Genomic DNA, 15891 nt, shown 5'->3' on the forward strand with positions numbered 1-15891 from the left:
AGACGTAGACGAAATAAAACCTTAGGAATTGCGCCCAGAATTAATGTGAACTGTTCAGTATAATGAAGCAGTTGTGGGTGGCAGATTAGCAAACTTGAAGGTTAAAGGATAGTGATTTTCTGTGTATCGCGCAACGTGAGAGATGATCCATTTAGACTTTATTTTAACGTGCACGCCGAAGAATTATCCTTCCTATCTATTTTTTTGAAAATTTCGCAAATTTAAACATGGTTTACGTATTTTACTTCGTTTTGTAGATATCACATAATCACATATGACATATTACATACGAGTACGTCACAGGTGATATCTACAATTAAGTGGTGTCGAAAGTAGCTTCGTGGAGTGATCTTTTATCTTTTATCTTCTGTGGCTTGATGGATGTCAGTCCCGTGGACTTTACTCCCTACATCGCTCTGAAATTCTCTGTTTAATGGAGAAATTTTTGAGCACTTGGCTCGCCCTTATTAGGGCTGTGTTGAAAGGTTTCAATCTGTGATCAGGGCCGCCTTTGGGCGTTTATGTTTCCATCTGTCATTTTCATCATAGTTGGATGACTCACGAATGAGTAGGTTGGGATAGAGTGATGCTTGAGTAAAGTACTTGGTTGCTATCTGGAGGAGAAATGTAGGTATGTCTTGCAGGTTTCCATCTTGATGGAGAATGGTGTTTCTTACAAACCATGGGGCATCAAAGATCATTCGGAGGCATTTGGTTTGGATTAATTGCAATCGTTTGATGTTGCTAGGAGAGGTGTGACTCCACGCCGGGGAACCATAAGACAGTATAGGTCTGATGATTGTTTTGTATATTCTTAATTTGTTTTCTGGACTGACTTTGCTTCTGCGGTTGAGTAGAGGGTAGAGCTGAGCTATTGTTTGAATTTGCTTTATTGCAAGCATGAGAGATGTGGGAGTTGAAACTGAGACGGTTATCTAGTATGATTCCCAGGTATTTTACTTCTGTTTGCCATGGGATAACAGTGTTGAACATCGTGATTGCTCCATGATGGTCTGCTTTCTTCCTTGTAAATAGTATGGCCGTACTTTTATCTGCATTAACATCTATTCTCCATAATCGAAACCATTTTTCAAGATTTTTAGCTGCAGTCTGTAATCTTTGGGTGGCCAGGTATGGTTTGAGCGATCTGGTGAGTATTGCCATGTCGTCCGCATAAAATGCCATGATGGTTGATGTCGTACTTGGGATATCAGAGATAAAAATGTTAAAGAGTAGTGGTGATAACAGGGAGCCTTGTGGGACACCTGCTGTGATTCTTCTTGTAGTTGATCTGAGTCCACGAAGTTTCACTTGAAATTTTCGGTCTTTTAGGTAAGAGTCTATGATTTGAATGAGGTTTAGTGAGTATTTTGCAGTAATTAGTTTGTGGATGAGGCCTTTGTGCCACATTTCATCGAAGGCCTTTGCCACATCTAGGAAGATTGCACATGTATGCTGTCTCCAGTTGTATCCAATAGTGATGTTTCTATGAGTCTGTGGATTTGTTGGGTTGTATTATGTCCAGTTTTAAATCCAAATTGTTCTTTTTGGATTACACCTAGATTCTCTGTTTCAGTTTGGAGGCGTTTAAGAATTACTTTTTCTGCTATTTTCCCCAGGCTCGACAGGAGGCTGATAGGTCTGTAATTCTGGGGGAACTGGGGTGATTTCCCTGGTTTGTGTATAAGGATTACATCTGCTTGCTTCCATCGAGTGGGAAAATAATTGAGTCTTAGCATAGCATTAATGATTGCCACAAGATGCATTACTGTTTTATGAGGAAGTACTTTAATAATTTTGTTTGAAATCTGATCAGGACCTGGTGCTTTTCTATTATTGAGGTTCTTGATAATTTGGTGTATTTCATTTGGTGTAGTGTAGTTTGAGTTGTCACGGGTGGCGGGACGACGAAGTGCATAGCGTACTTTCTTGTGGATTTTTTCAATGAAGCGCAAGTCCGCATGAGTGTAGTTTGGTTGAAATTGCAGCTCCAATGAGTCTGCAAAAGCTTCAGCTTTTTCATCATCTCGGTAGACTATACCTTTTTCTCCATGTATTGGTTTTATGTTGAGGTGATCGCTGCGAAGGGCTTTAGTCATCTTCCATAGCGAGTTATCTTCAATGCTTAAGGAGCTTAGTTTTCTCTCCCATTGCTGATTTATATGGTCTTTGATTGCATATCGAACTAGGTTTATTGCTCTGTTAAGCTTTTTTATCCTGGGGTGATAGTGTTGAATGGTACCGTCGCCTAATTTTGTTTTTGCTTCGGATAAGTTTTAGGATCTCTTCAGGGAGCAGATTAGTTTGGGTTGGAACGGTGACGGTGGAGGCTGTTGTAAGGCCAGATTGGATTGTTCTTTCTAGTTTATTGATCGCTATGTCTACTTCTTTGGGTGAGGAGATAGTTGGAACAGGGCTTGTGGTGTTACTGAGAATTAAGTTGAGCTTCTTGAGATTTATGTAGGATTGTTCGGGGATGGTTACTGCTTCTCTGCCAAGGCTAGGCAGAACTGGATTGTGGTCGGAGCTAAGATCATTAATAACTTGCAACTTGAAATGGCGATATCTAGCACATCAGGCCTGCCCATTGGTCCATAGTGAGTTGGTTCGACAGGACCTGCTATGGTGATGTTTCTTGACATAGCAAATTTGTGTAGGCTCTTCCCGTTGTTGTTGGTGTTTCTACTATTCCATGCAGGGTGTTTTGCGTTTAGATCTCCTGCCACTATTGTTGCTTCGTTTGTGTCAAGGAGTTGGGAGAGGTCTGAGGCTAGAAGTGATTTGCCTGGAGGGTTGTAGACTGAATATAGTTTTAAACTGCCTGTGTTTTTTGTTTGTATTTTAATTCCTGTTTCTTCCAGGTTTATGGTTGCTTATTTCTTGATCTCATTGTATCTAATGCTATTTTTAACAAATATAGCAGTTCCGCCCCCTCTGGCATTAAGTCTATCTGATCTTAGTAGTGTGTAGTACTTTATTTTGGGGTTGTCACAAGGTCTAAGGTGCGTCTCATTGACCAGAAGGATGTCTATCTTGTATCTTTCAGTAAATTCTTTTAGTTCTAGGAGGTTGTTTTTTAGCTCGTTAGCATTCCAATAAGCAATCTGTAGTGAATTATTTAAAATGACCATGTTATCCATTAATCATAGAGAAGATGACTTGTGTGCTTTTGAGGAATTTATTGGTGTCAGCCTGACTGGGATTTGTTTTGCTAAAGGTTGTCAACATCTCTCCTAGTGTGGCAGCTAGGATTGTTGCAGTGGCTTGGTTGCAAGATGCCGGTTTATTATTAGTATAGACGGCAGAAGCATATGACTTTTCAGGAGTAACAACCCGCGGTTTGCTTTCATTCTCTTCTGATTGGGCAGGGGTAGAACCTCTCTAGTTTTCTGCAGGTTGAGTGGATAAAGTGAGCATCCCTTGTAATTTGCTGGGTGTGGGCCGCCACAGTTTGCACACTTAGCAGGTGTGGTTCGTGGCTTGATGCAAGTGTGTGAAGGGTGGTTGTTGCCGCATTTGACACATTTGAATTCTGCTTTGCATAGCTTTTGTGCATGTCCATACTTTTGGCAGCGATGGCATTGACCAGCTGAAGCCTTTTTTCTGAGAGGCTCAATCTTGATGACCAAACTGCAAACTACTTTAAGATCGTAAATTTCTTTATGCTCTTTACTGATCTCAACCAGGACCAGAGGAATAGGGCGCTTGTCCGATCGGTACATCCGTGAAATTTTAATCGGCGCTAGGCCTTGTGATTTCAAATCAGTAGCTATTTCTTCGGCTGGAATGGTCTCAGCCAGCCCTCTAATTACTACTTTTAAGTTCTTTTAAGATCATCTTTTAAGATCATCCAGCAATCCACCAGATTGCTGGATGATCTCAATGCTCCTTATCACACATTTTAAGCTGAAATGTGTGATAAGGAGCATTGAGATCATCCAGCAATCTGATGAGTTGGCGGTAGTCCGAAATACCTTCAGGTTGAATTCGGATTCCTTCATCTGTGCTCTTTGCTGATGTAAATTTGATGTTTACGTTCTTCATCTTGGTTGTTATTGATGACCATTTTTCTTTGGTTCTCAAGATTATAGGTGGGATCCTCTCTTTCGGTTGTGCCCTGGATTCGGTCTCTATTCTTATGTCAGGTTGTGCTGTTAACTCCATTGGAGTTGTTTTCTCCAGGGGTTGAAGGACTATTTCAGGCTCTGTTGCTGGCGAATCTTTCTTACGTTTTTTCCTGCTGACAACCTGATAATCTAATGAGTTATCTGAGTCCACTAGGGTCTGATCATTAATCGGTGACATAATCTCTCTAATGTTATCTTGAGAAGTGCAGGGGAGAGGGTCAGGGAATTGGCAGTCCTCTGTTTCTACCTCCTCAACCTAGTGGATTGCCACCTTACCTGGCCATTTCCTTTGTAGTAGGCCTCCAACATGTTTAAAGATAGCCAATAGCTGTTTGAAATCAAGCTCGTCATATGGAGACTCCATAGTTTGGCTTGAGAGAAACTAACAGTTTCCCAGGTAATCCTGTAGACTGAGAGTCTACTAGCAAATCCCGTAGACACATTAAGGTGTCTACCACTAATAAGATGTGGCGATATAAAATACAACAATGGCGATACTAGCGGCAGTAGGCCTAGCGTATCGCCCTTGTAAATTCAATAGACTTACCTTGATAAACCAGTATAGAAAATAAAGTGCCTGTTTATGGCAGCAAGTAATTAACTGATATTATTAATGAATACAAGCATAAATCTCTAAAAAAACATATCAGTCAAATTCACAATTCACCATCAAAAATACATAATCTTCAATTCCACGGCCTTCGCTTTATATAGGTCTAAAATCTGTGCGTCCAAAAGCATTCTAATCAGCAGTGCTTTTTTTTTTTCGCCATCTATTTTTTAAAGTTTTTAAAAATTTGCGATTTATTGACAGCAAAATGTATTATAAATATTCCGGTAGATGGTACTGTATTCACGAATTGAATTTTCAGTTTTGATTACTCATACTTTCAATTTTCATTACTCTGCTCTCCTGATTCATAGGTTGGTACGCAACCGGAAACAGGAAGTTGTGTTCACTTCCGATTGGAACTGAACTAATCTAAGTTCAATTGGAATTGAATTAATCTAAATTAAATCATTGTTCAAAAATAAGTAGTTACTTTATGCCAATGAATAAAAAAAAGGAAGGCTGAAAAAGCAGAAATTTGTGAATCTACTTGTGATCCTGTAAAACAGAAAACTAGCACCGAAAATACACTTAGTGAAGCGGATCGCGAAACCAAGACCGAAGATCCACATGGTCAAAAGGAAGCAGATTCTGATAATGATTGGGCCAAATGTTGGACAGTTTTGCAGAAAAATGACTTCTGTGAAAGAAACGAGTGGCTGTATGTTATTATTATTATTATTATTACATGACACCTCCAGAGAGTCCAAAGTCTCATCGAGGGAGGATACCTATTCCACAACTCTCCACCAATTACAGTGAACAACATCATCTGTACCAACGCCTTCTACCGCCTACCACCACCACTAGTATTTCCACAAACAATCAAACATCCATGCCTAGGCGGGATGTTTGACCGCAGCCTTTTGGTTGGATAGCGGATACGCTAACCACTCAGCCAACAGGCTCATTGCCACCTTGGGCGTGTGTATGCTCCTGTCATAGGTCGGTCCATCGACGAGACAAGTCTCGATCTTCTCCATCCTACAAGAAGACCTCTCCTCGTGTGTCAAAAATAATATGTTGGTCTTTAAAGTTTCTCGTGGTGTCGGAATTCTTGCCGTCGATAAATATATGGGAAGGAAAATTTCAGCGGATTAGGCAAATGGTAAAATGAGTCATTATGGAGAATCTTGCAAACAATAGTTAATGTCATTAAGAAAAAAGATTTATGATCATAAGGAGAGTGCAGGCACAAGCGTGCCAAAAAGTAAAATCTTAAGCAAAAAACGAAACATAAGAGAAAGTTTTCCTAAATAGTTTGTCTTATCATAAAGACTTAACAGATAGTGTTTTGAACCGCTTACAAAGTTGCGAGGAGAAATCAATTATTTAACAACTTTGAAGATGAAATATATTTAGAACTTAATGGCGTAAACATGGTATATATTCTTCATTCTGCAAATTCTTGCATTAAGATGAGCCAAATCGCAAATGAAATGAGAAAAACATTAATAGACAATATGGTGAACTCCAAGAACAAAATATCGTTACTTATTGATGAATCGATAACTGTGAGTAACACAACAGCATTAATTGTTATTGTTCGTGTAGTTCGTACTGAATTTCCGCTCCTGTGAGTCTTTCCTAGATTTGATCGAATCATCAGATGTAACTGCTAGAGGAATTCTAAACTCTTTACTTAGCCATCTTGAGTGTTTCAGATTATCTGAAGATTACTTAAAGGAGTGTTTATTGTCTGTAACCTGTGATGGTGGAGCCATGTTGTTTGGTGTGCATAATGGTGTAAGGAAGCTAATGCAAGAGAGGTTTCCTAGTATTCTTTTCTGACATTGTGCTAGCCATCGCCTTGAATTGTCTGTTATGCACCATTATGCACACCAAACAACTTGGCTGCACCATCACAAGTTACAGACAATAAACACTCCTTTAAGTATTCTTCAGATAATCCCAAACACTCAAGATGACTAAGTAAAGAGTTTAGAATTCCTCTAGCAGTTACATCTGATGATTCGATCAAATATAGGAAAAGACTCACAAGAGCCGAAAGATCAGGAAGAACTACACGAACAATAACAATTAATGTTGTTGTGTTATTCACAGTTGTTGATTCATCAATGTTAAATATATTTGTGTTTAAGTTATTTCACTTTATTTTCTTTGAATAACTCTTACTTAATTCTCTCTAGCTTAGTTTCATCTAAGTAATATGCTTTATCTTTCTATCCGTCATAAGATCAACTCAGGGCCGTTATTCACTCTTAAGTGCACGTTGTTTATGAAGACAAAGGGTTAACTACCGGACAGTGCCGATCCCCTTTGTTTCAGTATTGGTTCTAATTCCTTCTTCGGATGCAGGGAAAATTTCTATTATGCCGCGCCATCCTGAATCCTAGATTATTGAACAGCGCAAAATCAAGGAACCAGAACTCAGTTTAGTACACTATCTTAAATCACTTAAGCTTATTTTTCAGTTGTAGCCACCCTAACAATTTATTTCCCGCTGCGGTTCGAATTTTGTGAGAAGGTGCAATAGAAATAAAAATCAGGCAAATCACTAGTTAAACTTAAAGAAAACAACATTTAATTTCAATTCAGACATTTACTCATTATAAATAAACATTGACATATAATTTCACTATTCACACATTAAATATATTGTGTTAGGGTTAGGGACCACGAGATGGAACACTTGTTGAGCCATCTCTCTTCATTGCGTGCCACTTAATTAGTGATAGCCTTCTGCCAGCTATCTCTGATTGGGTACCAGTGGAGATTGAACTGCCCACTCAGTCTCCAAAAGTTAGACAGGGCTAAATGGCCTCGCCAACTCCCGTATACGGGAATAAAAAGGCGTTAGCTGACATCAAAGAATGAATATAATAATCAAAACCTTCTAAATTTCTCATAGCATGCAACACACATCAATTCAAGTAAGCAATTCTATCTATGAACAGCCATGCACTTTTATACACTTCAAGGGTAAGGATTATTCACTTATCAAATCACAAAGTAACCTCCACATGCCTCTGTACTTCAAAATTCCTTCAAAATTTCATGTATAACCTGCTTCAAAATCTAACTATCTCTAAAATTCTTAGCATAATTAATAACCTCAAAAAAAACTTAATGTCCTTCCTAAATTTACAAGCTTTCTCCCATAACACAGTTATTTAACAAAACAAATGCTTTACATTACCATTTGCCGGGGGACTATTCTTGGCTTTCTCATTCTTCACGACTGAACTTTCTCTTTTTGATTCCTGCCTCATTCTATATTATCTGTAGTATTTCACTGGTGGTCCGGACAGGACATATCTCCGCCGCCGAAAGTAATTGACCGTTGTTTTCTCTTCAACTGGTTCAATATGTCTTAGCTTTTTCCTGGGGAAGCGGAAACTGCCTTCCGCTTGGCTAAACGTTGACCAGCAAGCTTTCATGAACATCATGGCATGCTCCTTCAGTCTTTGTCTGGATGACTTCATCGAAGCATGGGGCGAGAAGGTGCCACAAAGAGGTTCCAAAACCAAACGAAAAGCGACCAAAAAGCCTTCTCTTAGGCGCTGCTACCGTTGTAAATCGCGCGCCAATCTTTCCTTCTACGTCATTGCTTTTCCCCTCCCCCTTTTACGTGAGTCACCCTACGTCTCCCAGTACGTAGCGCCACACTCTCCCCTAGCGTGCTTTTCGGTTTGTGTGTGTGTGTGTGGAGGGGCTTCGTGCTTGCCATACTCGGTGCATGCGTACTTGTTTCCCGTGTTCAGCTTCTCGCAATCTACATTAGCTAGTCTCCCAGCAAATTTACAAGCATTTACACAAACGTAATATACCTTAAAATCACAAACAATTCACAATATTTATATTACAACATGAATTATGGATAAATGACCTCAATTTAGTAATGTTCTTGGTAAGTTACAAGTAATTTAGCACATCTGATATGTCAATATATGTTCAAAATTTCAAACGCATGTTAAGTCTGAAGGAAACGTAAATTACTTAATTTTCTGTTAAATTCAGAACTTAACATCAATAAGTAACGATATTTTGTTCTTGGAGTTCACTATATTGTCTATTAATGTTTTTCTCATTTCATTTGCGATGTGGCTCACAATGTTAATGCACACAGAGCACGCACACGGCCAAGGTGGGGATGATCCTGATGGCCTTGTTGGCCGAGTGGTTAGCATATCCGCTATCCAGCCAAAGGCCGCGGGTTCGAATCCTGCCTAGGCATGGATGTTTGATTGTTTATGGAAATACTAGTGGTGGTGGTAGGCGGTAGATGGCTTTGGCACAGATGATGTTGTTCACTGTATTTGGTGGAGAGTTGTAGAGTAGGTGTTCTCCCTCGATGAGTCTTTGGACTCCCTGGAGGTGTCATGTAATAATAATAACATACAGCCACTCGTTTCTCTCGCAGAAATCATGTTTCTTCAAACGTTTCCAACATTTGGGCCAATCATTATCAGAATCTGCTTCCTTTTGACCACGTGGATCTTCGGTCATGGTTTCGTGATCCGCTTCACGAAGTGTATTTTCGGTGATGGTGTTCTTTTCTGACATTGTGCTAGCCATCGCCTTGAATTGTCTGTTAGTGAAACCGTGAACGATGTGGCAGGAGTGAATCGCTTTAATAGTTTAATGGACAAACTTTATGTAACTTGTCATGCATCACCTAAGAATGCTAGGGAACTGCTGGAATGTGCAGCGACTCTAGAACTTCAACTTCTTATAATTAGGAGAATTTTAAGCATTTCTGGGTTGAATTTAGTTTTCTCACTGTTTCTGCAATGTTGCAAGACTCTTAGAGCCCTCGTCCATCATTTTCTGGAGGCAAAAGATGACAGAAGAAGAAGCTCGCTTTCTTTATGAGAGCCTTTTAAGAAAAATAACGTCATGCAAGTTCGTTCTTGATTTGGGCCTTATGTGTGATGCTCTCCAAGAATTTATTGAACTAAGTCTAGATTTGCAACAGAGAAATATTGACTTTTACAAAGCAGACAGGAAGATAAAGAATCAGTTCAACTTTTTGAAGAATGAATTGAAAATCCTGGTTCGTACTACAGTATATCTCTTCAAAGTCAGAAGAACTGCATGAAGGAGATGATGCTGATTTGTCTGAATGTGCTAAGATTTTAGATTCCACGTATTGGCCAGAAAATCCTGGGAAGGAAGCCTCTGACATTTGGTGAAGCTGAAATTAAAGAGTTAGCACAAATTTCGCTTAAATGAAAGAGAAGCAATTCGTGGTTTCTGTGAATATCTTCAAGAAAATAAAGTCCCAGACAAACTATTTCCTCTAAAGCACATTTGTAATGTCTTCCAGTGAATGTGAAAGGGGTTTCTCTTTTCTCTCAGATGAATCTTATAGTAAATTCATCTAGGTCATCTCTGCTTGTACAGACAACTTCTGCAGTGATGTTCATCAGGACAGTAGAACCTCCTCTCACTCATTTCAATCCTAGCAAATATATGAACTCATGGTAGCTCCGAGGTTGTAATTCTGCAGTTGATACCAAAAGCAAGAAGCGATCTAGAAACGACGAGGGTATATTGGAGGATATGTTAAAGGTGTGGAAGTTGCTGTAATAACATCTTCATGGTGAGTGAGTACGGGCATATTCTTTTCCAGAAAAAAGCACTGCTGATCAGTGATTATACGTTTTTGCTTAATGAATGGAGACACAATAAATGAGATCAAGCTAATTTATAAATTATTTCATCAGGACGAACATGGTCCTGTAAAGTTTTTACTGAATCCAGTGTATTATTGATAGCTAAGGAAAAGGACTTTGCTATGATTCATGAACTAAGGAAACCAACACTATTTCCAAGTGCCAACGAAGTTGTCTGGTTGGATTTAATTATTTTACTTTAATCTGCAATGTATTGTATGGATTTTATTATGAAATTATAATTAAAAACAGATAAAGGCCGTAAGTGCGGACTTATTTGCCTTTATCACATTAATGAAATAGAACTTTGTTGAATACATTCAAAAAAAAATAAATAAATAAAATAAATAAATAAATAAATTGATTCAAATATTTCCATTCTTGTCGCTCTGTCTGAACGGAATTTTAGAACAAGATTTCCCCAAAATATTTCAGTTTCTGTTTCTGACTAGAACTACATGGTCAAAACAGCTGTTGTTATATTTATTTTTTGGTTGTTATTTTTACTTTGTTTTGGTTGGTTGGTGGGGCAGTTTTTTCCTGGTTTGTTCCAAAAGGGGGGGGGGACAAATCAGGGAGAATAGAGGGTGAGTATTTATAATTCACGTTATATAAACCTATTTGGGCGTAAGAGTTATTTCAAGTTGTGATTCACTTTTTTACACTGAAAAGGATTTTATAAAACACAAAGATTCCTGGGAAGCAGAGGCGTAGCTAGGGAGGGGCTGTCCGCTCCGGGCGGCACTTTGAACCTTTTTGAACTTTCGCAGTTAATTTTAAAATAGTCTCTAGAACGCTTTCCAATATTGTAATACTACTGCGAATTTTCCACACAATTGCTGTAAGTGTTGCTAGTTGTGAGAGGAGTTTTTTTAAATAAAATAGATTAAGAATTACCTACATTACTATGAAATAGTCTTCGCCAATGTCATCGACGGTTTTGCTATCATAAAAGCAAGAAAAATAACTAAATATATGAAGAGCCAACGGCTTCAATTCGGCGACATATCCCTTAACTTAAACAAGAAAAATAACATTTTAGAATGTTGAAATTAAAGTTTTACTTCATAAATAAACATAGTGTTTTAATTTATTTCCCTATGCGTCGTTTTGACTTTTTGTAGGATTTTTGGTGTGCATTGAGAGGGGCGGCAAAAGCTCTAGCTACACCACTGCTGGGAAGACTTAAAGGGATCTATCTTGTAAACTCATGCTAATAGATGAGTATTGTTTACCTTCTTACTATAAATAGTCCTAATATTTATTATTATTATTTTAAAACTTGTGAGTTTTGGCTCCATCTAGCGATGAAAGATTGAACCGTTATCACATAGCTCAAAGTAATATTGATTTGTTTCTTGTAGTTTATCTGGTTTCAGTCGGAAAAGAAGCTATTTGAATAATGCCTGCTGCAGCAACACCCGTTGTTATTTTTACTTTGTTTTGGTTGGTTGTTGGGGCAGTTTTACCCTGGTTTGTTCCAAAGGGGGAAAATAGAGGGTGAGTATTTATAATTCACCGTTACACAAACCTGTGTGAGCGTTAAGTGTTATTTCGAATTGTGATTCACTTTTTCGCTATTTGCCATTGATATACAAATGGACAAACTTTAAAATATGCGATAATTTGAATACTAGTGGGCTTGAATTATACCCAATGGATTATAATGACAACGCACAGTTCCGCAATTGGTGAATGCAACGAAAATGGGATAGAACGAAAACATGCCTAGTATGTTTTCGTTCTTTCCCATAAAAACTAACCTACTATATACGTATGTTAGTTTTTATGTTCGGAGGAAAAATATTCTTTCCAACTATTCGAGAGAAAGTTACGAACAGTGTCTTTCCGCCCCCATAAGAATGGTATTAATATACCACAACTACTGCCTTGGATAATTGAGAAAACAAAATCACGTGATGTTAATGCTGTGTGATTGACGGCTCCGGAAGTTTTTTTAGTATTCGTGATATTAGAATTTCTGAAATAGAGTGTACTGTTACGTGGGAAGCTTTTTTTTTTTTTGGTGGTGGCGGAGTGTTTTTAAAAGGACAACTTAGCTTTCAGGACCGCCGCCCAGAAGTATTTGATTTTATGTTGGTGGCAAGAAAGACTGTCACGAGATGAGTCTTCGGACTCCTTGGAGGTATCAGGAATAATAATAATAATAATAATATTTGAACGAGTATTGATATTGCATTACTGTGAACAGTGTGACTACCACTGTTCTTATATTTTATAATACTTACAATAAAATTTTAGTGTTCTAGTGTGTTCACCAATAGATCTAGTACTTTCTTCCTTCTGAATAATAACAACAACATGAGAGTTAGACATATGAGTTTAATATTTTTCTCTTCTCCCACCTCCCCATATGTCACATTCAATGACAAGCATTTCTCTTCCCCCCCCCCTCTCATTGTTTGCCATCCCCCCGTGCGATCCCATACTTACGCCAACTGGCATTCAGCAGCAAATGAAAGACTATTTTCAGCAGTGACAATAAATAAGAATAAAATAAGAAATAAACTACAAACTCCCTTGATGATTGGACTCCTTTTGACAAAAGAAAAATTGAAACATGAGCCTACAGATTTTACTATTTCTGAAGAGTTAATTCAGCAAAATCTTCTAAAAATAATGAATAAATACTTCCAGTGTTTTTCTTATGAGTGGGAACATCTGTATATATGTAAATAGCATATTAAATAACTGAGTTTTATTAAATAACCAAGTTAACTTGGTTATGGATAGCTCTTCTGATCCTATGACCAGGTCCAATACTCTCCTTGCCTCCCCCCCCCTCTATCACATACTGCCTTAGGTAATTATCTCTCAGCAAGTGTATAAATTCTATTTCTGCCATGTGATCTTTCTTCCTTCCAGTCTATCTCCATAGTTGAAGTCCCCCATAATAATACTCGTACTAATTTGGTGATGCATGTCTTCCAGATCATCTGTGGAATTCTCTGGTCTATAGCAACAACCAACTGTATATTTTGTATTAATGGTCTTAATCTCACACCAGATTGCTTCAAATGAACAGCCACCCTCTCGCCCGTCTCCTATTCTTTTTGATTGCAATTCATCTGCTATCATCAACAGTACTCCTCCCCCAATCCTATCTTCTCTATCTTCCCTGAAAATACTAAGCCCTTCACATTCAATCCCTGTAACTACATCATCATCTGTTAGCCAAGTCTCACTAATGACTACAACTTTTGGCTGGGCTGCAGTAATCAATGCCAAAAACTCGTCCCTCTTGTTCCTGGCATTAGTATATAGATACGGCAACATCCCTTTAGTCCCTCCACCCACCTTTACTTTCTTAATTGACTAACCTATTCAATATTTTTGATTGAGAGACTAGATTCCTCACATGATCATTCTCACACTCACTCGCTTTATGGTTGCCTTCACACAAACTCACTTGCTTCCACCCAAATTGCTTAAGTTTCCCTCAATTTGCATGTCAGCATGCTCGGTGAATAAAGCTCCCTACAGACATCTAACACCATTCAGATACAGTCCATCCACGTTGTACAAATCCTTCTTTCCATCAAACAGACCACAGATCCACAAATTGTACATCATGTCTTTTGCAGATAAGGGAGAATCATATATAGTGATGTTCTTGGACTTTGCAAAAGCATTTGATAGATATCACATAAGTTGGTGTACAAGCTGCAAAGGATGGGAATATATAGTATATTGGTTAGATGGATCAGAGACTGGCTCTCTGATACCAGCAGGTTTTGTATAATGGAGCATTGTCTCAAAAAAGGAGGGTAACCAGTAGCGTGCCCCCAGGGTTCTGTTTTTGGGCTCCTGCTGTTTTTGCTTGTAAATGATATATCATGTGGATTGACTGGAGATCTTCAATTGTTTGCTCATGATGCAAAGTTGGAAAGAATTATAAGTAGCACTGCTGATGTTAATTCCCTCGAGGAAGATTTAAATAGACTTTTTACTTGGACAATGGAGTGGATTTGTAGTTTTGATATCAATAAATGCAAGCTGCTACATTTTGAAGTTCAGAAATATAAGGCTATATCAACAGTGCCACACTGCAGGAAGTGGATGAGATTAGAAATTTGGGAGTGATGGTTGACAGTAGACTGAAGTATAGAAGGCATTTAGCAAAGAGGCTACACATTGTAGTGTTGCTATGATACTGTAACATGTAGGGAATAAGGAAATGGTTGTGCCACTGTATAAAGCACTGGTCAGACCACACTTGGACTGTTGTGCTCAGATCTGGTCACCTCGTTTTCAGTGTGATGTGGAGATATTGGAGAGGTGAGTGACTAAGACAATATCTTTGAGCTTTGAATTGCTGGCTATGGAGAGAGGTTAAAAAAAAAATGAGATTATAAAAAGAATAAAAGGTGAGAAAGGAATAACTGGAGATCATTCCTGGAAGTTATGCAATAATATGGTGAAGAGGGGTGTGAGGAGTAGATATTTTACATGAAGAATTGTCAGTGAATGGAATGCATTACCAGAATGTGCTGATAATGCAAGGAGTGTTAAGGATTTTAAGATTCAACATGATAAATATGTTGTCGGTTGAGTGCACCTCTCACAATGAGTCTGCTGACTTCATGCAGGGTGTAGTAGTAGTAGTAATAAAAAGAAGTTTAATTTAGAAAATTGGTTGCTCCATTAGTTAATTTACAGATATGTAATATATTTGAGGGGGGGGGGTCTAGAAAATTCTGATAAACACCTAGAGCAAAAATGATATTAAAGCAACTGATACAACTATGAAAAAGAAAAAGAACATACTAGTACACCGTTTCTCAACCTTTCTAAGCCCAAGGACCAGTAAAATGCCTAAAACAATTCTACGGACCACTAAGTTACAGAGGTGTGTGTGGGGGGGGGGATCCGCCTCAGGCAGAACTTTTTTGGTGTTTAAGAAATCTTGCATTACTGTCTGTAAAACCAGCTGAGTGATGAAATGGACCTCGACAATGTCATTGACGATTTTGCAAACAGAAAAGCAAAAAAAATAACATTTTAGAATGTTGGAATTAAAGTTTTACTTCAATTTTTAATTTATTTCCCTGTACATTGTTTTGACTTTTTGTAATTTTTATAAAAACCTATGTAGGAATTACCAACAATTTCGGAAAAACTGTGCCATTTATAACATAATAAATCTAAAAGCATGTTTTGAATACATATGAAAATATAATTAATTAAATTGGAAGTAAACAATTAAAAGCATATCATCATTGAACAAAGTTTTAATTTTTATTAAATGAATAAATAATAATATAATTATGTTACTACTTACTTTTAATGAGATGCTTGAGCTTCTCTGCCCTTGCAGAGTTACTGGATATTGTTGTGTCCCTACCTATGATTATTAAACTTTCCTTTATCCTTTCAAGTGAAACTCTACTTATCTTTATTCAAAAACTTAACTATGTACGAGATATTACAAAATTCAAATATTTAAGATTTTTCTCCCCTTAGTGTCCCTAATATTTATATTATACTGCGCCTT

At 37.9% G+C, this 15891-nt stretch overlaps 1 protein-coding gene across 1 annotated transcript in view; it reads left to right on the top strand.

Moving 5' to 3' along the window:
- The first annotated feature begins 11699 nt into the window (after positions 1–11699).
- The window catches only part of LOC150099868 (V-type proton ATPase subunit e 2-like), a 57925-nt gene continuing 53733 nt past the window's right edge, over positions 11700–15891 (top strand). Inside the window, exon 1 of the mRNA XM_090404122.1 lies at positions 11700–11876. Within this exon, the coding sequence (XP_090260248.1) occupies positions 11779–11876 (98 nt within the window). The 5' untranslated portion in view covers positions 11700–11778. The remainder of the gene's footprint in view (positions 11877–15891) is intronic.

The sequence above is a fragment of the Typopeltis vanoorti genome, chromosome 14 (assembly GCF_054136105.1).
Source record: "Typopeltis vanoorti isolate ZY-2024b chromosome 14, IOZ_Tvanoo_1.0, whole genome shotgun sequence".
Classification (NCBI taxonomy): Eukaryota; Metazoa; Arthropoda; class Arachnida; order Uropygi; family Thelyphonidae; genus Typopeltis; species Typopeltis vanoorti.